This window comes from Sprattus sprattus, assembly GCF_963457725.1.
Source record: "Sprattus sprattus genome assembly, chromosome: 6".
NCBI classification, from domain to species: Eukaryota; Metazoa; Chordata; class Actinopteri; order Clupeiformes; family Clupeidae; genus Sprattus; species Sprattus sprattus.
The window spans coordinates 33,256,349-33,279,861 of record NC_137925.1 but is presented as its reverse complement, the minus strand read 5'-3'; the positions used below and the strand labels follow the sequence as shown (position 1 = coordinate 33,279,861).

At 41.0% G+C, this 23,513-nt stretch overlaps 1 protein-coding gene across 1 annotated transcript; it reads left to right on the top strand.

Moving 5' to 3' along the window:
* adad1 (adenosine deaminase domain containing 1 (testis-specific)) lies at positions 1-21,977 on the top strand (the record flags this gene model as incomplete). Its single annotated transcript, XM_080841024.1, has 11 exons — positions 1-142; positions 236-370; positions 1,367-1,531; positions 1,624-1,704; positions 1,810-1,938; positions 2,619-2,742; positions 11,718-11,888; positions 12,072-12,304; positions 13,031-13,265; positions 16,834-16,972; positions 21,864-21,977. 11 exons carry the CDS (start codon positions 1-3, stop codon positions 21,975-21,977), a joined length of 1,668 nt encoding a protein of 555 aa, XP_080697150.1.
* Positions 21,978-23,513: the final 1,536 nt, after the last annotated feature.

Genomic DNA, 23,513 nt, shown 5'->3' with positions numbered 1-23,513 from the left:
ATGAGTCGAAGTGGACCAAATCCTGTATCCAGAGCTTCAAGTTTTGCCCACATTTTAAAAAAGAATGTTGGTGGCCAGACAGGACACAAGAAAGTCACTTCGTTTGCTAATGTCACCTCTGAGGATTCGGGAAGAGACCAATGTGAGTCCATAATGTGAGGTGTCTAATCTCATAAAGCCTTACAGTCTTGATGTCCCAAAACTGAAATGATCCTAGCCTTTGTTTTTTGTCCAGGGGGAAGGCCAAAGGTTGGGATTGACGAGCTAATGCAGAGATATAAAAGTGGACAAACTCATTCTGTGTCTGCATTACACCAGCTGTCACAAGTACTCGGTTTCCAGCTGGACTTGAAAGAAACCGTCACCACAGGTATTTCTGCTTATTATGTGCTTGTGCTTTTGCAACCAAATATGGATCTGTCCCTAGCTCCAGCACTGATGAGGGAGAGGTTTCTAATATGGATCTGTCCCTAGCTCCAGCACTGATGAGGGAGAGGTTTCTAATATGGATCTGTCCCTAGCTCCAGCACTGATGAGGGAAAGGTTTCTAATATGGATCTGTCCCTAGCTCCAGCACTGATGAGGGAGAGGTTTCTAATATGGATCTGTCCCTAGCTCCAGCACTGATGAGGGAAAGGTTTCTTATATGGATCTGTCCCTAGCTCCAGCACTGATGAGGGAGAGGTTTCTAATATGGATCTGTCCCTAGCTCCAGCACTGATGAGGGAAAGGTTTCTAATATGGATCTGTCCCTAGCTCCAGCACTGATGAGGGAGAGGTTTCTAATATGGATCTGTCCCTAGCTCCAGCACTGATGAGGGAGAGGTTCCTAATATGGATCTGTCCCTAGCTCCAGCACTGATGAGGGAGAGGTTTCTAATATGGATCTGTCCCTAGCTCCAGCACTGATGAGGGAAAGGTTTCTAATATGGATCTGTCCCTAGCTCCAGCACTGATGAGGGAAAGGTTTCTAATTGTATATTATGGGATGGCTGAGAAGCTTTTTGTGCACAATTGCTCCCTCTTTCTTTTTCGATCTCTTCCCGGCCAGTTTCAGAGTTTTCTCCTTACCCCTGTCGGCCTTGTTCTTGCTGTAAGGGGGTTCAGGCTTATTCAGTGTTGAGGTTCTGTGTGGGAATGAACGCTAATTGTGATCACTTTGAAGATTTTAAGAAATTAAACCGTGGTTCATAGTTGTCAAATGACTGTAACGTGTCATGGTAGATGTAATGAAAGACAACTGTTCTTCGGTCATTAGTTAAGGGGAGGGCTTGAGGCAATGGTTTTCTGTCAAGATTTTATCATTTCTTTGTTGTGTATACATCTTCAGTCAAATTTGTGTATTTTCTGTGTGTTTTTACATCAGGTAATGTCACAACTTTATATTTTGCATACTGTGCTGTGATTGATGGAGTGGAGTACAAGACGGGCATGGGGGTGAATAAGAAGGAGGCCAAGGCCAAGGCGGCTCAGCTTGCTTTACAGGACCTCATCCCCGTATTAGAAAACCAAGGAGCATTTCATGGTGGTGGTAAGGATTCATTTAAAGGCTCATCGGATTTTCCTCTTCATGAGATGAATTACCTTCAACGTCTTAATTGGTGGAAATTCTTTGTTTATTAGTAGTGCGAATACCAGGACCTCCCCCCTTACCTGTGAGGGAACCTTCCTCTTCAGAGCCACATTCAGGGATATTGGTCCATGGCAAGTCTTTTCAATTTGAAAAAAGGCCCAAATTAGTCCAAGAAGTTGTGTATGTAAAACCAAGCATCAATTAGTATTAAAATATTCCACATCTTTTGTTTTTAGAGAGGAAGAACAATCCTTTGGAGGAGCAAATTTTGAATGCTGTTAAGGAATCGTTCACAAAGTTGCTGAGCATGTGCCCTGAGCTTTCTGGGTGTGGGAACACAGTGGCAGCGTTTGTGACCCAATCATGTAAGTTGGCTGGAACACAATGGCAGCGTTTCTGACCCAATCATGTTAGTTGGCTGGAACACAATGGCAGCGTTTGTGACTCAATCATGTAAGTTGGCTGAAACACAATGGCAGCGTTTGTGACCCAATCATGTAAGTTGGCTGGAACACAATGGCAGCGTTTCTGACCCAATCATGTTAGTTGGCTGAAACACAATGGCAGCGTTTGTGACTCAATCATGTAAGTTGGCTGAGACACAGTGAAATCATTGAGTTGTAGCCTTAAATGTATATATTTCTGAGTTGCAGTTTTGTCAGTTTTATTTTTCATCATTTTCCTATTCAGAAATGCATTTCAGACCTCGCCTCTTTCAAGACCTGTTCATGGAAAGCTTTACTTAGCTGGTTGTTCTATTTTTGTTTTGATCGTGCTTTTTAGCTAACAAGTAGTTCCTTTACCAGTAAGTGCTAGACTATACTTTACAAGGGTGAAATATATTTAAATGATGGAAAAGAATTATTTGCATTTTTTGTCACCATGTTCTGTCTGAATATTCTACTGCCTTCAATATTTCAACTTTAAAGGTGTTGGATTAAAAAGCCGCAAGTGCACTATTGCTTATTTTAAGGGTGACCAATATGACATTCAAATGAAAAATGGTGAATACACATGAAATCTATTTTCATTTCTTTCATTTCAGCTTCAGGCCATGAAGTGGTGGCCATAGGGACTGGCAGTTACAACACAAAAGAAAGCATTACACCAAATGGGCGAATCCTGCATGATTCCCATGCAGTTGTAACAGCACGTCGATCCTTACTGAGGTACTTTTTAACAAACCTTGGATTGAAATATTATTAACCAAACAGAAGTTTCATAAGAATGGCATACAAGTAATTGTTGAATTGGGGGCGCCAATAATGCAGTTAAGACTGTCTTTTGTTACCATCAGGGCTTTGAACCAGAATTTTTTCCCAATTGGTTCGTTCCGAACAGAAACAGTATTTTAACGTTTCCGGTTATCGTTTCAACCCTAAAATTGACGTTCCTGAACCGGTTAGAACAAAAAAATAAAGTTCCTGAACCGGTTAATAGCGTTCCATGTCAGCTGCAGGACATTCAAATAAGTAGGATGATTATTAGGACTTTAAAATAATCTTATATGTCTCTATCCTGTCATTAAACATTAAAAAAGCACTATAGGCTACATTAGGGGTGGGCGATACGGCCAAAATCTTCTATCACGGTGTTTGTAGTTTTATATCACGGTTACGGTATATATCAAGGTATATTATACGTAGCGTGACCAGTTTTGAGTTTGTGAAAAAGAGGACCTTTCAGCAGTTGCTAAATGTGTTTGTGCTAAATGCATTTTCCTTGTCACAGCACTTGTGCTAAGTTTCTCCTCTCCATCGTGTGCACCTTACTAGCTGGCTAGTTCACTCCGACCTAGCCAACAGTATGAATGAACGAACTAACTAAACGATATTAAACTCGAACTCGAAATGTGGAAAATATGTTAAACTGAAACAAGGAAATACGATGAATGTGTTTTATTTACAGTGTAGAAATGAATAATGGAAGCAATTTCGCCAAGCAAATATCAAGAAATGGTTTGCAGTTTGTCGTAAGACTTCACTTGCAAAATCCGCGATGGGATGCGATGAATCAAGTGACTGTGTATATCTCAAAATAGCTGTCAATCAAAAAGTGATTCAGCCTTTCGACTGATCCTCCAATCATCACGCGGAAGCCCAGCGTCCAGGCTAGCCCAGGCCAGCCCACTGCTCCATCCACCCCCAGAGACGCTGAGCGTCGGGGGGCGGGACAAATCTTGGCATTTATCCAATGACCGTCGAGTTTCGAGGCAATGAAAAAAACTGTTCCATGCAGTCTCATTCAAGTGAATGGACGCTCGGCTTCTACGGACAAATGCATTGACATTACGGGAATGTATGACAAGTTAACAAAATCGAGTCAGTCTTGGATAAGATTCTGATCGAACTCGTCTTCGACATGAACGTATTCTAACGCATTTGTAGTCAATGAAATGTTAACACAACAGTACATATTTGACAATTTAATTTTCGACATTTTAGGGGAAGCTGAGCTTCCCTTGCAGTCTTAGAGAAATCGCCTCTGCCACAGACATAGGCAATACAGTATGATCATTTATTTATTGACCCTTATGAACACTAAGTTGCAAAAACAATACTGCCTCAATAAGCTATTGGCCTAAGCAATAGTGGCCAGTATAGGCCTACTTTGTACTGAACGTTTCAATTGAATCTATAAATAGTAAGATTAAAACAAAGTGCATGTAGTGGCATTTAATCCAGTGGCTTTCAGTGGTTCTTTTATGTTCTTACAGAAGATACATCAAGTGTTAAAAAACTTTCTTTTCAATGTTTTCATATGTATACGCAATAATGATGAGACTTTTTTTTTCTTATATGGCCACATATAAAAATCAGAAAATTAAGAAGTTGGCCATTACACATACGCCCCATTGACCGCTTCAGCCCATTGGTGCAACATGCTAACGTCACCGGCATATTGGTGAGGTGAAGACTGACCTCTAAACAAACGCTAGTAAACGATGGAGCTGCGGTTTTTCTGGATAAAAAGCACATTAGCGTTTACATTTCTCAACCGATTTCGTTTTTGTTTTCAATGGTTAATGAACTACGTGGAGTTCTAATACGTTTTGTCTCCATGTTACTTAGACTCTAGATCAGGGGTGGCTAACCAGTCCAGCTCAAAGAGCCACAACAAACCCAACACCATTTCGAAGAGCCACACCGTTACCCAGTGAAGCTCAGTACTTAAGTACCTTACTTGGTACAAATAAATATATAAATAAGTACAAATACACAGTGAATTTACTTCAGTTAAAGTACAAGAACTACATCAACAATCCTATTTAAGTAAAAGTCATAAATACTTACTTTTAAATTTACGTTCAGTTTTAAAAGTTTTCACACAATGGGTTGTCTCTCAATGTCTAGGCTGGGCTATTTTGAAAAATAATGTGTTTATTGGAAAGGTTGATGTACTTATTGTGCTTACCCTCTGCAATAAGGTTCACACTTTACAATTCTGCAGATGACAAGTTATCTACCAGGGATTATCTGAAAAGTTAATACCATTTAGCCAAAACCAATTAAGACAACATGTTATATCTATAAATAATTTATTTTATTGAAAAACTGTTCAAAACATTGTGCTCTGTCAATAGCAGTACTGTATATGGAGGACACAATGGTTACCCAAGACTAGGCACAAAGTGTGCATGCCAGGCAACCAAAGGAAATTGGTAATACATTAATTTTGAGGGAAATGAGAATTTAAATCATTTGCCAGGCAGCCAAAAGTTAAGGAGGAAAAAACATTTGTCAAATTGCTATCAGTATTTTAAGGCTTGCTTTTCTGTAGCTATTTGAATGCAAAATGAAAGATATTTGATTGCAAAACTATTCAATGCAAAGCATTATGCCCTGTTGATTGCAATATAAGAAAAATATCAAAACTAGGTACAAAGTTTGAATGCCTGGCAAAGACCAGTTACAAAAATATGCATATTTAAGAAAGGAAAATTGAAATTGAAGGAATTTTAAATGAGAATTGAATTTAACCATTTGCCAGGCAGACAAAAGTTAATGGTGAAAAAAGGAAATATGTTTCATGTGACATCACTGTACGGCAGAATATGCTGCATTACAGTAATTAAACCAGGCTGCTCTTCTACTCCAAAAGGGTGCAAACCCTGGACAACAAAGTCAAATCATCTTCATCCCTTGTGAAAGACAAGCCACTGACCACGAGACCGGCGGAGAGCACCACCACCAAGCAGACGATGACATCGAGCTAGCAAGCTTGCTTGACCTAGCTTGACATAGCTAACCTACCAGCTCTATCTTACGTTAAATAAATAATGAAGGTACAATCGTGTTATTTTGATGTCAATATGCATTTCGCTAAATAATAGTAAAATATCATATCTGTAACCAAATTATGCATAATATGCAAAAGTCCGGCATATTAACTTAGCATAGCAAGAACTCCGCTTACCTCGACAATGTTCTTCAAATTTGAAGGCGATTTTGTGAAAGCCAGCAACTCCTTACTTTGAGGCAGACAGGAAATGCACTGAAATCTCCACGAGTCATTCTTCGGGCCACTAAACTCGAACAATTATTTTGAATAGGGCCAAGGGTGGCTTAATTCAGAAGGCTCAGTCGAGGCTGGCTGGATCCATGTTTAATGTTTAGGCTACATATGCAAAGGAGGCTGCCAAACGCGCGCTTGCTATAACTGGTGCTGATAGAGCGAACTGAAAGGTTTAAACTTCTAAGAAGGCAACGCAATACTGCTGTGCACCCAATATTTTGGCGAAACTGTGTTCATAAAATGTTACCAGTAACGACACATGTTGTAGAAATGTATTGGAGGAGAAATTATAGATAAAATTTGCAAAATGTAATGGAGCAGAAGTCAAATTTCTTTTTACTTAAGTAAGGTACAGATAGCCTAAGTAAAAATCTACTTAACAGTAAGGAAGTAGAAATACTTTGTTACATTACACCACTGCTGTTACCAGACCATCAATGGCATGAAATGGTTAAAGATAACATAAGAGCCATAGAGAAGAGGTGACAGAGAATAATAATTGTATTGATTCAGAGCATGTGTGCGAATAAAATTCACGATCTCCAGTACAGGTATGCAAACATGGTCCATGTTCAGTTTTTTGGACACCGGGTGCTCTTGGTGAATGATGCAATGGAATGTCCAAAAATCTGGAAAACGATCATCACTCTTGCACAGGCCTATGAGGCCATTTACAGCCCCCAACATAGCTGGTGCGCCGTCTGTTGTTATCGCTGTCAGTTTTGAGAGTGACAATTCCGCTTTTTCCACAACCGTCATAAGAGTCTCTTTGAGATCGATGCCACGGGTCCTGTCTTTCAATGGCAAAATGTCAAGCAACTCTTCCTTAACCACGCAGTCTTCTGACACAGATCGCACAAATATTGCCAACTGTGGCTTGTCTTGAATGCCGCAAGACTCATCCAGAGCCAAGCTGAAATACCGGCAGTTTTTAAGATCGGTACATAACTCTGTTTCAATTGCCGTGTTTATGTCAGATATCCTCTGTTCGACGGTGTGCCGTGACAGCTGCAGGTCTGACACAGACTGCTTTAATCCTTCGTTGTCAGGGTTAAGGATAGCAACGACATCTCGGACACAAGTCTTCACAAACTCCCCATCGCTGTACGATTTTTTCGCTCGAACAATATTCCACGCTACCTTATATGAGGCCAACGTTACTGTTTCGGAGTGCTTTGTGAATTTCCGAAATAACTGAGTCTGTTTGACTGACTGATGTTTCAAATTACTCACTTTTTTCTTTCGTAGCTCTGTGCCCTTAGGATACTCCTTGGCTAGGTTAGCATGGTGTGTTGACAAATGCCGCTCCAAGTTTGAGGCTTTGAAATGTGACAGCGCCGTCTGGCATATCAAACATAAAGGTTTTCCGTTTCGCTCCACAAAAAAATAAAGTTCCTCCCATTCAGTCAAGAAAGTCCGACGTTCATCTTCATATTTTCTTTTATTTGTTTGCTTTCCTCGATCCATGGCGATTCTGGCAGTAGTTAATGCTAGTAACACTCTGAATCTGTACAGTAAGACCTCAGACAAGTGACAGTTATCAGCTGACCGCGCGCATGTAAACAGAGCAGCGTAGCGGGAGGGAGGGGTGGGAGACGTGTTACCAAGACAACAATTGTTTGAATCTTTCGTGTTTTGGGACATTAACATTACTTAGTCATCTCGCTCCATGCCAAAAATATTCATGAATAAATATTACATTCAAATTTGCCTACTTTTTGTCTGTATTGCCAAATGTAAGCATATGCATTTTAGATTATTTTACCATATGAAAATTTGTAAACCAAGAGAAAAGTCAGTGAGCACTGGAGCTGGAGCCGAGCCGCAGGTCAGCTGGCAAAGAGCCGCATGCGGCTCGCGAGCCGCGGGTTCGCCACCCCAGCTCTAGATAGTTAACTTAAATACATCGCTTACTAGCGTTTGTTTACAGGACAGTCTTCAACTCACCAATTGGCCGGCGACGTTAGCACGTTGCATATATATATATATTCCAAAAAGTTTAGTTGATTTGAATGGGCCACCCCAACGTTTGCACGTCTGTAATGTTATGATTTTCCGCTGTCATTGGCAACGGGGTTTGTGCATAGAGCGCATTCATATCTTTCCGCTAGTAGTCCGGTCATTTAAAATAAGAGTATACCGCGGTTGAAACGGTATAGCCAAATCTCTCCCGGTAGACACATTTCTACCGTTGCACGGTATATACCGTAATACCGCCCAGCCCTAGGCTACATTATGTAAGCGGCTTAACTCTAATTCTGACATTTTGTAAATATTATACATGAGTTAAGACAAGGAAAATGTATGCTATGTTGTTTATTGGGCAAACAAAACATAACAGCATTTGGCCAAACCTCGTCAGGGTTTTTTTTTTGTCAACAGAGACAATACAAATATTACAAAACTACAACTGTATCTACATACATCCCTCAATGTTGCATTTGGATTTGTTAGTCGCGGGGTCAAATGAATAATGCTGCCGTATAGGATTCTCGCAATATCTTCCCATCTGAACAAAAAAGTTAAAATGCCAAATATGAGAACTACCGTATTAGCCTACGTTTTAAATAAAGATTTAACAAACTAGGGTAGGTTATGCTGGGCAATAGCCAGGTAGTCTACTGCCAATGCTAACTGTCCAACTTAGCTATAATTTCATTAACTTGACCCTGCAGATTTTTACAACAATGCATTGGAAATTCGTAGCCTATAGAATTCCTATTTAAAAACAAACATGTGTGAGATACTTGGTACAATATTTACCTCTTCTTAAGATTGAGTTTGAGAGACTGGTGGCTACAGCTTGTGCATAGATTTGATCCGATAAGGCTACTAACTGTCGGCGCGCAGGCAGGGTTCTCTATCTAAGTGAACGACCGGAAGTGAACATCACCAATCATATTGCATTTAGGAATCTTGTGAAAGAACGAAAAAATTACGTTATTAACCGGTTACCATTATTTTAGGTAAACGATTCTGATCCGGAACACATTTTTTTTTTTAAAGTTTCTGGTTTCGTTTTTGTTCCTAGCAAAACATCAAAAGTTTCTGGTTTTCGTTCCGTGAACCGGTTCAAACTAGGGATGCACCGATACCACTTTTTTACAAACCGATACGAGTACGAGTATTTTTATTTGTGTACTTGCCGATACCGATGCCGATACCGAGTACCGATACTTCCAAGATTTGGTTTCCATGAAAGATTTTATTTTATCCTCTACAGGTTATGTCAAGCCTATAGTACAACATTAACAGAAGGCTATCCCAAGCCAAAAATAAACAGAGCTTTCTGGTTTAAACAAAAAAAAAAAAGTCAATATCATCACATTAGACAAAATATAAATATAGACAGATGGCAATTTAATTTGCTGCAGAGTTAACAACACAGTCTGCTTAACAAAAAGTGAACAGAACTATCCTGAATAAGAACATGAGCACAGTTCAGTTACAAAAGGATCAACAACTCTCTTCCTCCCCTTCTCTCTCTCTCTCTCTGTCTGTGTGCGTGCGCGTTTTTTTCTTTTGAAAGACGTCAGTAAAGATTGGTTGCTTTGGTCTCCTGCGCCACTGGCATGAGTGAACTTTGTGTGCTTAGCACTATGTTGCGTCTTCAGATGTTTAATCAAATTGCTTGTGTCAAACGAAGTACTTTCCTTTCCGCCCCTCGACACTGTAACAGTGCAGATCTTACACTGTGCCTTACTCCTGTCATAATTTATCTTAAAATGAGTCCAAATCGCCGTTAAGACAGCAAAACGGTATAGGGATTTCTTACTAGAGTTTAATGTTGACAATGAACTGGGCTACGTTCTTGCAGCCAAATTGACACTTGCCTGAGGTTTGACACTTTGCAACCTAGCCAACATAGCTATCACAATAACATTGCAAATAAGTTAACGCAAGAGCACTTAATATTAGCATCAGGCGGAAAAACGAAGAAAAAAAAACGTAATACTAGCATCAATGTCCAAGAGTGTTAAAACAACCTTGCTAACATCGCTAACGGGATGTCTTGCTAGCGGCTACTTGCTAGCGGGTGTTTATGACAAACAAGCAAGTCAACAAGATTCCTGAAACACAAGACAAGGCAGAAGTCCTCTTTTACCCTCACATGTCCTCCTTTCAAGACCTAAATGCGTCCGGGTAAAAGAGGAGAAAACAAATACATTCCCGTCCCCGTCAATCAACCGTAGCAAATGGCAATAATATGTTTTAGGCGCAGCGTCGCTAAAGACAGTAGGCTAGCCCCTACACTTTGCCTATGTAACAGCAGTTCTAAGTTAACTGCAAAACATAAAATAGCCGAAGATAGCACTTACCTTTACTGGAGGTCGTACGTGTTAAGTTTAAAATCTCTAGCGAAACCGTTTGGTTACGCAAGCCACCTCCACACATCGTATCCAAGCTGTTAATGAATTAATTTAAACTGCAAGTTCAACCTCAACTTATCTGTCTGCAATACCGCTCTCGGCCTCTATGCAACTCGGCGCTCTCACACCTGGCAGGCATAGACAGTAGAGGAGAAGAAAACACACGCGTTAAGACGCAACACTGGGTATCGGTTTTTGGTATCGGTAATTTAAAACGAGTACGAGTATTTTAACGAAGTATCGACCCGATACCCGATACTGGTATCGGTATAGGTGCATCCCTAGTTCAAACCCTTGGTTATCATAACAAGTTACAGTTGGCAGGCTAGTTTTGCTGGTGATGTTAGCAATAAAATACTAACCAGAAACCTTTAGAACTCCTCCAGTTTACACATGGATGATCTAGTTTAACTGTCATGTCATATAGTTATTTCACTGTTCTCTGTTTGGTATATTACCTCCTTTTATTAAACGGCTCTTCAGAATGTTCCAAAAAGTACCGTTGATTTGAATGGGCCATCCCTACGTCATACCCATACATTAATTCCTGCTAACAGACCACTGCGAAAAGATAATGACCGCTGTCATTGGCAACGGGTTTTGTGCTTCTAATTCACCTCTTTCATATCATTCCGCCAGAAGTCCGATCATTTTAATGAACAGACTCATGGTAATTTGAAGTCAGCAAGTAATGGGTTGCTATGCAACACCTGAAACTTCAAAGTTCTATTTGCTTGAAGAACAATTTTTTTCTAAACGGGACTCATGAAAGTCGGTCATTCTCCAAAAATAATTCCCTTCAGGACGAAACAACACCCTCCGCTGCGCGTCGGGGTGTTGTTCACCCCGTCGGGAATTATTTTTGGAGAATGACCTCCGGACAATACATTATCCCTTACCTATTGGTGCTTCCAGACCAATATGTCAACCATGTTCGGCCCTTCACCTCATGCTCTCCACCTGTCACCTAGCCCAAATACTGCTTATTGTTTTACGGTCGTGGCGTTCTCCTTTAGAATGAATATACCACCTGCGTTCATAGATATATCAAACCACCAGATGCTCCTTTATAGAAATAATAAGTCATGATAAGACGATACCACAGTATATTGGTTTGACAGTACTGTGAAAATGACACGTGCTTCAGGAGCACGGAAGGAAGGGTGACGTTTATTTTTTTTTAGCTCAAATATCAACATGAAAAAAAATGTAGGGTACTACACAAGCTATCTAACAGAACTGTTTGGATTCTTTACCAGGTATCTCTATAGGCACCTTCTGCTCTTCTTCAGCAAAAACAACCATCTGCAAGAGAAGTCCATTTTCCAACAAGATGAGAAGACCAAGCTGCTCAGCCTCAAGAGTGATGTCAAACTGCATCTGTACATGAACCAGCTTCCCAAGGGGGCCGCTCAGATCCCAACGCACTTGTAAATCCCCTTGATTTTTTTTATAACACCAACAGTCATTTTCAACTATTTTTCGCTATCTGAAGACTGGGGGAAATGTGTTCCACTGTGGTTATGGAGGTCTTGATTGTAATGTCAACTATAGCTGTTTTGAGGATATTGACAATTGCATCAGAAATATATTTATTTTAATTCTTTTCACAGGCGCCTGAATCCACTATCGATGTCTGCGTGGGAGGTAAACAATCAGATCAGCCTCCATGTAACCATTGAGGGGAAGGTCTTCTCTGTCTTCTCTTCCACAGTTGAGCAGATTGCCTCCAAGGTGGTCAGTATGTCTACCACAGACAAGATCACCCAGTGGCAGGTTCTGGGCTTCCAAGGAGCTCTCCTTAGTCACTTCATGGAGCCTGTTTATGTCAGCAGCATTCTTATAGGCAAGTTCACAGATGTATTTTTAACTGAGTCACTGCTCAGGCGTGCTGTCAGAGTGGTTTGTTAACAGTGTTTTGGAATATTCGTTGGTTTAATTACGGGTAAATAAGCTGGCAATCAATTAGGGCTGTAACTAGCAACTATTTTGATAATCAATTATTCTGTTGATTTATATTTTTGATTAAATGATTAGTTGAGGCCCCTGGCCATCTAGCCTTTGGCTAACCCAAAGGCGGGGTCTGTTTTCTCCAACCAGCTGTCTTTCCAATCAGTCACGTAGATTGTCCCTTGTTGTCAGCTGCCCTATGCACAGCAGTCACTAATAGTCAACATAATAGAAACACGTGTCGGTACAACTCAATATAATTCAGCAGCGCAAACCTCAACCTCCAGTTAAATGACCAGCTCTCTAAATTAGTTGCTGAATATCGGCCTCATGTTTTACATGTTACTGGTCCTGTTCAAGGAAATTGTCACTGTGGGTAGCCTGTTTTCAACAAAAAGTTCTTACGTACCCAGATGCCATTGTGGTTAGGATACATGCCAAGTTTGAGATCAGTCCATGAAAGTCTTGATGAAATAGCATCACTTCATGTTAAGTAATGTAAAGTTGTCAAGTTAATAATGACCAAACTTCTTTGACACTATTTAAGTTATTGTAAGAACGCATAACTTGCTAACTACGTGTTAGCCTCCTTTTTCATACGCTTTGTCTCTGTTTCTCTTAGGAGATGAGAGTTGCAGCAACACTCGGGGCATGGAGATAGCTGTGAACCAGCGTGTGGATGGCGTTACCACCAAGCTGCCAATGTATTACTGTGTCCACCGACCTCACATCAGTTTGGTAACCAACATAACACCTGCTGGTGTGGCCTCTGCTCAACGCACTCTCAGCATAAACTGGAGTCAAGGGGATGTCTCCCTGGAAGTGGTCAATGGGCTAGAAGGCAAGACTGTGGAGGAGTAAGTTTTTATAATTGTCTGAGGCCAAATTAATTACTTTCCAGCAGGCTTTTAGCTAGAATTTTTTTAAGGGGGGTCCATTTTGTAATTGAACCTAACGCGGCGAAGCCCCAGTGACCCAGCAAAACTAGGGGGGTCTGGGGGCATGGTCCCCCATAAGATTTTTTTGAAAATAACCTTTTAAATAGTGTCTTCTAGTGGGTTTTAGGAAGAGAAATTAACACATTTAGATTTATTATATGGCATAAACATATTGAAGACATCTGCTGAGATTTTTTTTTGGATATGTGTGAAGCAGGAGCACCCTGACCTGGGAGAGAAAGCTTAGGAGCAGCTACTACCCTTTGCCTCCACATATTTATGTGAGGACTCCTTCTCTGCAATGACTGTGATCAAAACAAAGCAGAGAAACAGACTGTGCCTGGAGAAGAGCCTAATCACAGCAGTTGCCTCCTATTTTTTGAAAATAACCTTTTAAATAGTGTCCTCTAGTGGGTTTTAGGTAGAGAAATTAACAAATGTAAAAATATTAAATTATTATTAAAATTAAAATATGGCACAAAAATAAACATATTGAAGACATCTGCTGAGATAGGTGCTCATTATAGTTAATGTCAGATATCCTCTGTTCAATTTTCAAACTCTCCCTCACTATATGACTTTTTTTGCTCAAGCAATATTCCATGACAAATGATACAATGCCAACGTGACCGTTTCAGAGTACTTCGTAAATTTCCAAAAAAAGCCGAGTCTGTTTCTCTGACTGACGTTTCAATTGAAAGTATGTACATGCCCAGCTTTGTGCCTTTAGGAACTCCTGGGCTATGTTAGCATTGTGTGTGGAGAGAATGCACTCCAAGTTTGAGGCTTTAAAATGCGACAGTGACGTCTGGCATATTAAGCAAGAGGGGGGTTCCATTTCGTTCCGCAAATAATTACTCCCATTCAGGTCCGGTGTTCATCTTCATATTTTCGTTTAGCTTTACGCTTTGCTGGATCCATGGCATTCTTTCAGTAGCTACTGCTAGTCTGGCTAGTACCTCTCTGACTGGGTGCACACATTAGAATGTTTCATGTTTGGAACATTAACGTTACTTGAAGACATCTCTCAAGATCACGTGATGACAAAATATACATGAATAAATACTCCATTCAAATCGGACAACTTTTTGTCTGTATTTCCAAATATATTGCGTGCAAAATATGCATTTTAGATGTTTATTTTACAATATGAAAATTCTGTACACCAAGAGAAAAGTCAGTGAGCACTCGAGCTGGAGCCGAGCCGCACGTCAGCCGGCATAGAGCCGCATGCGGCTCCCGAGCTGCACGTTCGCCCACCCCGATAGCGGTATCAGACTGTTGTTTTACGTGTTACAACGTGAATAGGCTCATTAACGTTTGAACAATGTTGAGAGTTATTGTGAACACGTTTAAAAAAGTTTGCCTGACTGAAAACAGGATGGAAAAACGTAAGGCGTCTGTAGGGCGTCTGCTTTAAACTAGTGCGTCCAATTTCTTATTATTTTAGAACAGTGCGTCCAAAAGACGCACGGACGCATGCCTAGCTAAAAGCCTGCTTTCCAGGTAGAACTTCATATCCATTAACAAATCATCTTGGTTAATCCTCTAGCTGCAATACGGGATTCCCCCCCCCCCCCCCCCCCCCCCCACAAAAAAAGTTTCACCTTGAACATAGATAAAAAACCTCCATCCACGTTGGACACATTAACCAAGACTTAAACTTAAGTTCTTAGGTTTTAGTTTTTACAGGCATTTTTGATTGCATAAATGAAATGAAAAAACAAACCTATACTTGAGAAAGTATACAAAAGTGTGCAGGAGGAATTCATTCTATTGACGAAATTTGCAACTTTCCAGCCACGTTACACAAATATAATCTACATCTTTGTTCGCCAAAACAATGAGGATTTGCTGAAGTCCTGACGGAGGAAACCTAATAAGGTCAACACAACAAAAGTGCCCCCCAGTGGTCGAATGATGTCATGTATTTTTTGGGTAGTCTCAGGACGCAAACCAAGTTTTGTGTCTACATCAAACAATTGCTAAGATATTACCGGACTTCCTATTTGTTTAGCTTTAACAGACAAATGGTTTCAAAAAATCGAAACCCAATCTGATAACTTTTTGTTTGGCTTGGCCTAAAGATTGTCCACTCTTCCCCAAAACTGGCATAGATAGTTGTTGGTGGCCTGTGAAATAAAAGAAAAACTTTAAAATAAAATTTCATATGGGGAACACTGATATCATTGGATGCGTTAAACCCTGCTTTGTCCAAGAAGTCCAATGGTACCTCGGTTTTGATAATGGAGCATACGGTTCAAAGGTTCCACTCGTAAATGCACTTTCAAATTCAACCCATTGGTGGCGCAATGGTATTCGTGGCGTAGACATGAAACTGGGTGAAAAGAATCAGGAGGCTGCCCCCAATCTGTGTGCCATATTTCAAAACGTTACCGTATTGTTCTCGAGGCTGCTATAGGCTTCAATGGCACAAAGGTCTACTCTTTAAGCAAGGCAAGTTTATTTATCTAGCCCAATTCATACGTATTGATAATTCAAAGTGCTTCACTAATGAGCAGATAAAAGAACATAGAAATATAAGAGATTAAACCAGTAAAGTGCATTATAAAATAATATAGAAAAATAAAGGATTAGAAAGGAATCTAAAAGAACTTTGAAAAGATAAATACATTTAAAAAGTACAGTACATTCAATCATTTAACAAGTCTAGATTTGAAGTCTTCAGTTGGAGCATATCTGATGGCAAGTTGGTTCCAGAGCTGAGCAGCATAGCTAAAAGCTGCTTCAATATGTCCAGATCTGCTGTTGCTATCCTCCAGGGGGCAGCCTCTTCCTGTGACTAGAACACCAGCTCTGGCCCTACGCATCACTTCCTGTGACTGTAGAACACCAGCTATGGCCCTACACATATGCAACATATGGGGCAATGAGAACCGCTGGTTACTCTGGCTCGGCACATGTTTTTCCACATATTCCAGTATAAGTTAACAAAAAAAAATGTATGACAAAAAATATGACATGCATACTACTTACATGTTATCATATTTAAACTTCATAATTCCTACAAATAAATCTGAAATAAAAGTTGCTTACATTCCTTTAAAATATCATAGCATGTCAAAACCACAAAAGTGCCTGAACCTAGCCAAGTTATACCCAAATGCCCTCTCTCTCTCAAGACTTTTTCCTCTTTAAAAATATTCTGCTAACGTCGGATAATCGTGTCATATTAACCAAATTGATTTGAATAAAAATGTTCTTTTTCCAACTTCCTGACTCACTGCCTTCCTATGATGGTTTTTGCAACTGACAACGCGACTTCACCAGTGTCCACAGAATAATGAAATGTATCCATCTGCAAAGTTGGCTGCCCTAGTCAACCAGTGTTAGAAGAGAGATCACATCGGTAATCATAAATACAGAAGTATTTAATGGTAATAAACAATGTGTATTTACTGTGTCACTGATGATTCACTGTAGTTGTGCACAAGGTAATGACCAGTCATCATGTGTGTTCTGGTAGATCTCCCTTCAAGAGTGGGCCGGCCCTGGCCAGCCGTCTGTGCAAAGCAGCCATGTTGAGTCGCTTCAACTTGGTGGCCAAAGAAGCACAGAGAGAAGATCTGATGTGTGCTGCCTCCTACAGGGAGGCTAAGGTACAGTATGTGCTTTGTATTTAATATTGGTCTCATTCTCAACTCTGCTCCCCTAAAGGTGCCATTAAAGTACTCAAACTGTCGGGTCGGATAGTCGGGCGGGTGGGCGGGCGGCCGGATAGTACGTACTAGTTAGCACTTATGTCCCGTTATAGTGCTCCAACGGCTGAAAACAATTCATTACCTCAACTGCAGGTGCAGTAGCGGTTTACTTACCAAAGGAATGCAATTCAATGGCGTCTTTCTGTCGTTAGTTAGCATTGCCTCTACACCACAAATGTCACTTATCTACCGTTGTCACTTAGGGGTGCAACGGATCAAAAAACTCACGGTTCGGATCGTTCCTCGGATCAGAGTCACGGATCGGATCATTTTTCGGATCAGCAAAAAAAAAATAAAAAAATACACAAGACAAATAAACATGTGGAGGAAGGGGCTGCTTAAATGCCGCGGTGATGAGCGGTTGTTGAGCCGCTTTCGGTTTCACTCCTGTCAGTGAAACACCGGGGTGATGTCGCTGTAAATGCGTGGCCATGCTCGATGTGTTTCCACTGTTGTATGGCTTTCTTGTGCTACACACCGTCACGGTTTTATCCACCACAGTGGCGGTTCTAGACCATTTTTACTAGGGGGGCCAAGGAGGGGCCAGGGTTTAACCTGGGGGGCACATAAAAAACCTGCAACAAATGATATTTAAAGATTATAAACTTATATTACTTTAAAAACATATAAACATGTATAACTTAACTTAACATTATAAGAATGAGTGCAAGAGAGGTAGGGCCATACAAAATGAACAAGTCTTTTACAGTCATTTAACCCACCATGGGCAATGCTGAAATCACTGTTACAGATAGTACAGTGTGCAAGACTGTAATTGTGGTTTACTTTTATAAGACAGGGGTACGTACACCTTTGTATAGTCTGTTGTAAAATGTCTTAAATTTTCTTTTTGGGGGGCACTCTCCCTGTGCCCTGTTCCTAGATACACTGAACTGATTAATTTCATTATTGATTAATTCGTTCGGAAGAAGAGATAAAAGCCCGCCCACACTGAAAATTCATTTGTTGACTTACCGAAACAGGTAAATCAGGATGCTCCTGAGGCACACACGCACACTGCCTCACACACGCACAGTCTCTAGGTCCCTCTTCCTCTCTGTCGTGAGCGCGCTACACAGACGCTAACGCGGTTTGGATCACGTCTGTCTCGTGTGCGCGGTCTGGCTCGCTCGCTCTAGATTCCGGGAGATTTTAAGTAATTTGCGGGCATCAAGGAGTCGTTATCAATATGCGGGAGACTCCCGGAACTTCAGGGAGACTTGGGATGTCTGTGTATTCATGTAACATCTGGGAAAGTCAACAGGCATAGGATATTTCCATCTTTTGGTTTTTGAAAAAAATCTTCTCTGCCTTCATGTGGCAGAAAAATCACCAGCTCAGCCGGTAGACAGTTGTATATCATCACTATGGTTACCACTACAGGCACAGGCAGACTACCAGCTTAAGTTTAAGACCCAGCAATCCATTAATGACAGGGAGCGAGCTAAACATTTAAATCGTAGCTCCTCTCTCCAACAAGCACCACACATGGCAAACTACAGTGCGCTGTTTTAATTTACCCGTGTGGAACGTTGCGTCGCATTAGTACCGCTTATGGCGCTTGGTGTAAAATCATAATAAATTCATATTTTGTTTTATTTGGTCAGCACGGGGTGGCCACAGGGGTGGCCAAGGACATGTCTACGGGGGCACGGGCCACCCCAGGCCTCCCTGTAGAACCGCCACTGATCCACCAACCTCTTTCCTTCTGCATTCAATTTGACAGGGAAGCCAAAATGCTCCCAAACAGGGGATTTAAATGTGGGGCGTTCAAGTTCTTCTGTTCCTCTGCTCGCCATGACCACGCTGTGTTGCAGGTTTTTCTTTATGTTAGCAATCTCATGTCAGCTACGTGTTACGTCTGTGTGGTAACCTAGGCGACAGGTTTGTGTGGCAGCGCGAGTATATGGAAACAGACGTAGCACTAGAGGCAGCAGTTATCGTTACAGTAGTCACCGAAGTCTAGCCTACTTTTATTTTCCATGCCCACTGTTCTACATGTTGTACGCTGAGGACAATAAATCACAACGAGCCATAGGACTGTTTGCTTATTGAAAAGGGAACTGTTGCAGACTTTTACCCAGAGCGTGTTAAGTAGCTCTGTCCCTGGAACTAGCAGGAATGGTTACGGCTGTGTGTGGACTGAACATGCGCACATTTTATTTTTTCATAAATCAATCTGCGGATCATGCGTGTGCCGAACCGAAATAGATAATCCGAACGGATCACGGATCAATGATGATCCGTTGCACCCCTATTGTCACTGCTCAAATGCAGCAGGTGTCAGCAGACACAATAATCTATTATATATATACAGTGGGGAAAATAAGTATTTGAACCCCTGCCGACTTCGCAAGTTTGGCCACTTGCAAAGAAATGTGTGATCTAGAATTGTAATGGTAGGTGTATTTTAACAGTGAGAAACAGAATATCAACAAAAAAATCCAGAGAACTGCATTTTATAAGATTTATGACTTTATTTGCATTTGATGCAAAAAATAAGTATTTGAACCCCCAAGCAAACAGCAATAATCCTGGCTCCCAATGACCAGTTATGTGCCCAAAAAGCACACAGATTAGTCCTCATTAGGTCTAACAAGGTATACCTGATCTCAACTGATGACCTGTATAAAAGAAACCTGTCCAAAGAATCATACTTCACACCTTCAACCTCACCACCATATGGGCAAGACCAAAGAGCTGTCCAAGGACGTCAGAGATAAGATTGTAGACCTGCACAAGGCTGGAATGGGCTAAAAAACCACCGGCAAGCAGCTTGGTGAGAAGCAGATAACTATTGGTGCGATTATTCATAAATGGAAGCAACACCAAACAAATGTCACCCGCTCTAGGTCTGGGGCTCCATGCAAGATATCCCCTCGTGCGGAATCAGTGATCTTTCAGAAGGTGCAGAATAACCCCAGAACTACACAGGGGGAGCTTGTGAATGATCTCAAGGCAGCTGGGACCAGAGTCAACAAGAAAACCATTGGCAACACACCACGCCGTCATTTTTTGAAGTACTGCAGCACTCGCAAGGTCCCCCTGCTCAAGGAAGCGCATGTACAGGGCCATCTGAAGTTTACCATTGCACACTTGAATGATTCTAGGGAGGATTGGGAGACAGAATGTGGTCAGATGATACCAAAATCAAGCTCTTTGGCATCAACTCGACTTGCCGTGTTTGACAGGGGGGGGGATGCTGAATATGACCCCAAGGTACATCATACCCACCATCAAGCATGGCGGTGGAAACATTATGCTTTGGGGCTGTTTCTCTGCCAAGGGTACAGGACGACTCCACCGCATCAAGGGGACTATGGATGGGGCCATGTAACGTGGAATATTGGGCTTGAACCTCATTCCCTCGTTCCCTCCCATTGAAAACACAACCTTAAAGATTTGGAGAGGATCTGGAAAGAGGAGTGGACCAAAATCCCTCCTGAGATGTTTGTAAACCTGGTGACCAACTACAAGAAACGTCTGACGTCTGTGCTTGCCAATAAGGGTTATTCCACCAAGTACTAAGTCATTTTTGTCAGTCAGTTTTGGGGGTTCAAATACTTATTTTTTGCATCAAATGCAAATAAAGTCATAAATGTTATAAAATGCATTTTTCTGGATTTTTTTGTTGATATTCTGTTTCTCACTGTTAATATACACCTACCATTACAATTATAGATCACACATTTCTTTGCAAGTGGCCAAACTTGTGAAATCGCAAGGGGTTCAAATACTTATTTTCCCCACTGTATATATACACCTGAAAGGGCAAACTTATCTCTATCATGGTAGCTATTTTTTTGTGGGAGAAACAGTAGCAATCTACAACAAAATGATATGCTTATCTTACACTATAGAAACTATTAAACGATTCAATTAAATGCATATATTCTTATTTTCTTCTGTATTTCCGTCAGATTTTCAATGATGATTTTTGGGTAATTTTTGTGTTGTTGTCCTATGTCAAATCTCTATCTGATGATGTGACGAGACCATACGATGTGTAGCCTAATGTTTACCAAGGGGCAACTGCTATCTGAATTATACAATAAATAAGTTGTCCTGTCCAAATGTTAGTCTGAATGTCAGTGGCTCATTTGTAATATGCATAATGTACAGTAACTCCTGGGCTATGTTAGCATTGTGTGTGGAGAGAATGCACTCCAAGTTTGAGGCTTTAAAATGCGACAGTGACGTCTGGCATATTAAGCAAGAGGGGGGTTCCATTTCGTTCCGCAAATAATTACTCCCATTCAGGTCCGGTGTTCATCTTCATATTTTCGTTTAGCTTTACGCTTTGCTGGATCCATGGCATTCTTTCAGTAGCTACTGCTAGTCTGGCTAGTAACTCTCTGAGACTGGGTGCACACATTAGAATGTTTCATGTTTGGAACATTAACGGTACTTGAAGACATCTCTCAAGATCGAGTGATGACAAAATATACATGAATAAATACCCCATTCAAATCGGACAGTATTTCCAAATATATTGCCTTCTCAAATATGCACACACTGGTTATGTAAGGTCTGTTTTGTACTCTACACAAGCCACACATGTGTAAACACCAATCTCAAACAAATAGGCCTACTTTTAGAATTGCTGCCCCACGCTTTTTCAGATGCTATTTACCGCTCAATCCAACAGGTGGTAGCAAAGTCAAACCCTTGTTATTGCAGGTGGCAGGGTTGGCATCTGTGTAGCAAAATATTATTTTACATTATTCCATTACAGTGCTTGCATTGTTCACCTCTAACCATTGTTTTGTAACTAATTTTTTCTATCTGGTTGTAGATGATGGCAAAACCCTATCAGGAGGCCAAGAGTGTTTTCAAGTCATACCTGGCTCTGAAGGGCTTTGGATCATGGGTGGAGAAACCTTCTGTCAGTGAGCACTTCAGCATGTGAGGGCCCTTAGCTCCATGCAGAAGACACTATTGCCCCAAATATACAGTTTGTGTTTGCACTAAAGTTACTCATTTGATTAGCCTGAAAATAAATGGTCTACTTTGTTAACATCATGTTGGAATGTGATGTAGTTTGTGTGAGCGAGTGACTGTCTTCTTTAATTGTATTCTTTAAGGTAAATGCTTACACTATAGAATGTATTTATTGGTCAAAGTTGCCTCCAAATGTATTCATGACGAACATAACTTCAGTGATTCGAAACCTTGGTCTGTGTACATGCTTTTGGATGAGGCTTTTTTTAAGGGTAAGTCGTTTTTCAGGGAACAGTTCTACTCCCCACTCCAACATTTTGGGTGCACAGCCCACCCCTACTTCCTCTTCCTTCAAAGAAGTAAACCAAAAGTTTGGCCAAAAGGGTGGAGGCTATTAGCCTGGTGACACCAGCCTACGTATTTCCGCCTGAATTGATTTCAAGCTCATACTCAGTCTGGCCCAACCCCATTGACTATCGTCTCCAGAACTCAAAATTTTGCAGGACCAATCAGCGAACAGTTCAGAGCTGTGACGCAAAACTCGCCTTGGAGGAAAAGACACGAAAAGCTATCGGAAAAGTTGTCTCAACTCTCGAGAACATCAGAAAATTAAAAGGAGAACAAGAGTATTTTCTTGTAAGTTTTATGATTGGAAAGGACGTCGTAGCTCTTCTCCCAACTGGCTTTGGGAAGAGTTTAATCTACCGAATGCTTACTAAACGTTGCTGATTGGTTAAGGGAACTCCAATGATTTTAAACCTCAAGATAAGCACCCGCCCATCTCGGAAACCAAAATGCATTGGGTTGGCCCAGACTGAAAGACGGAATGAAATGGAGTCACAGGCTGGTAATGGCCAGGCTAGGAGGCTATAGGCTACAGGTAGTATAAACACATTCATTTGATCGAAAGATGTCTAAGCTACTATTACTCTGCATCAACATTGATTGATCTTTAGATGTTACACTAACTAAGCAAAGTCAAAGAGACCCCGGTAGGACTTCATTTAAGCATTCAAGCTTTTGATCTAGCTGATGCCATAACCTGTAATGTTCTCTGAACATTCTCTGAAGCCACGTTTTAAAAACATCAGAAATGAGTAGATGCAAAGCTTGGGCATAGTTTAAAAATCTAATTAAAAGGGGAGAAAACATACAGGGGGAAATCATGATTGCTACTAACTACAGGAAAGCCATGCTTACTTGGGGTGTGCTATAAATACTATCTAGCACTCAGGAAATTAATTGAAGCTTTGTAGTTCGAAACAAACTGGGTGTTCGATTTATCTATGTATGAACTCGTGTCACTGTTATTTATTCTTGCCTTTGAAGATAAAATTATAGCCCTGTGGGCTTATGTCTTGGGGCCTCCTTTCCGACCCTGTGGGTTATATCTTGGGGCCTCCTTTCCGACCCTGTGGGCTTATGTTTTGGGGCACCCTTGCTGTTTTCACTAAAGTGACTCATTGCCTATTTGGTACAAGTGGTATTATTAGGAGTCCGGTTA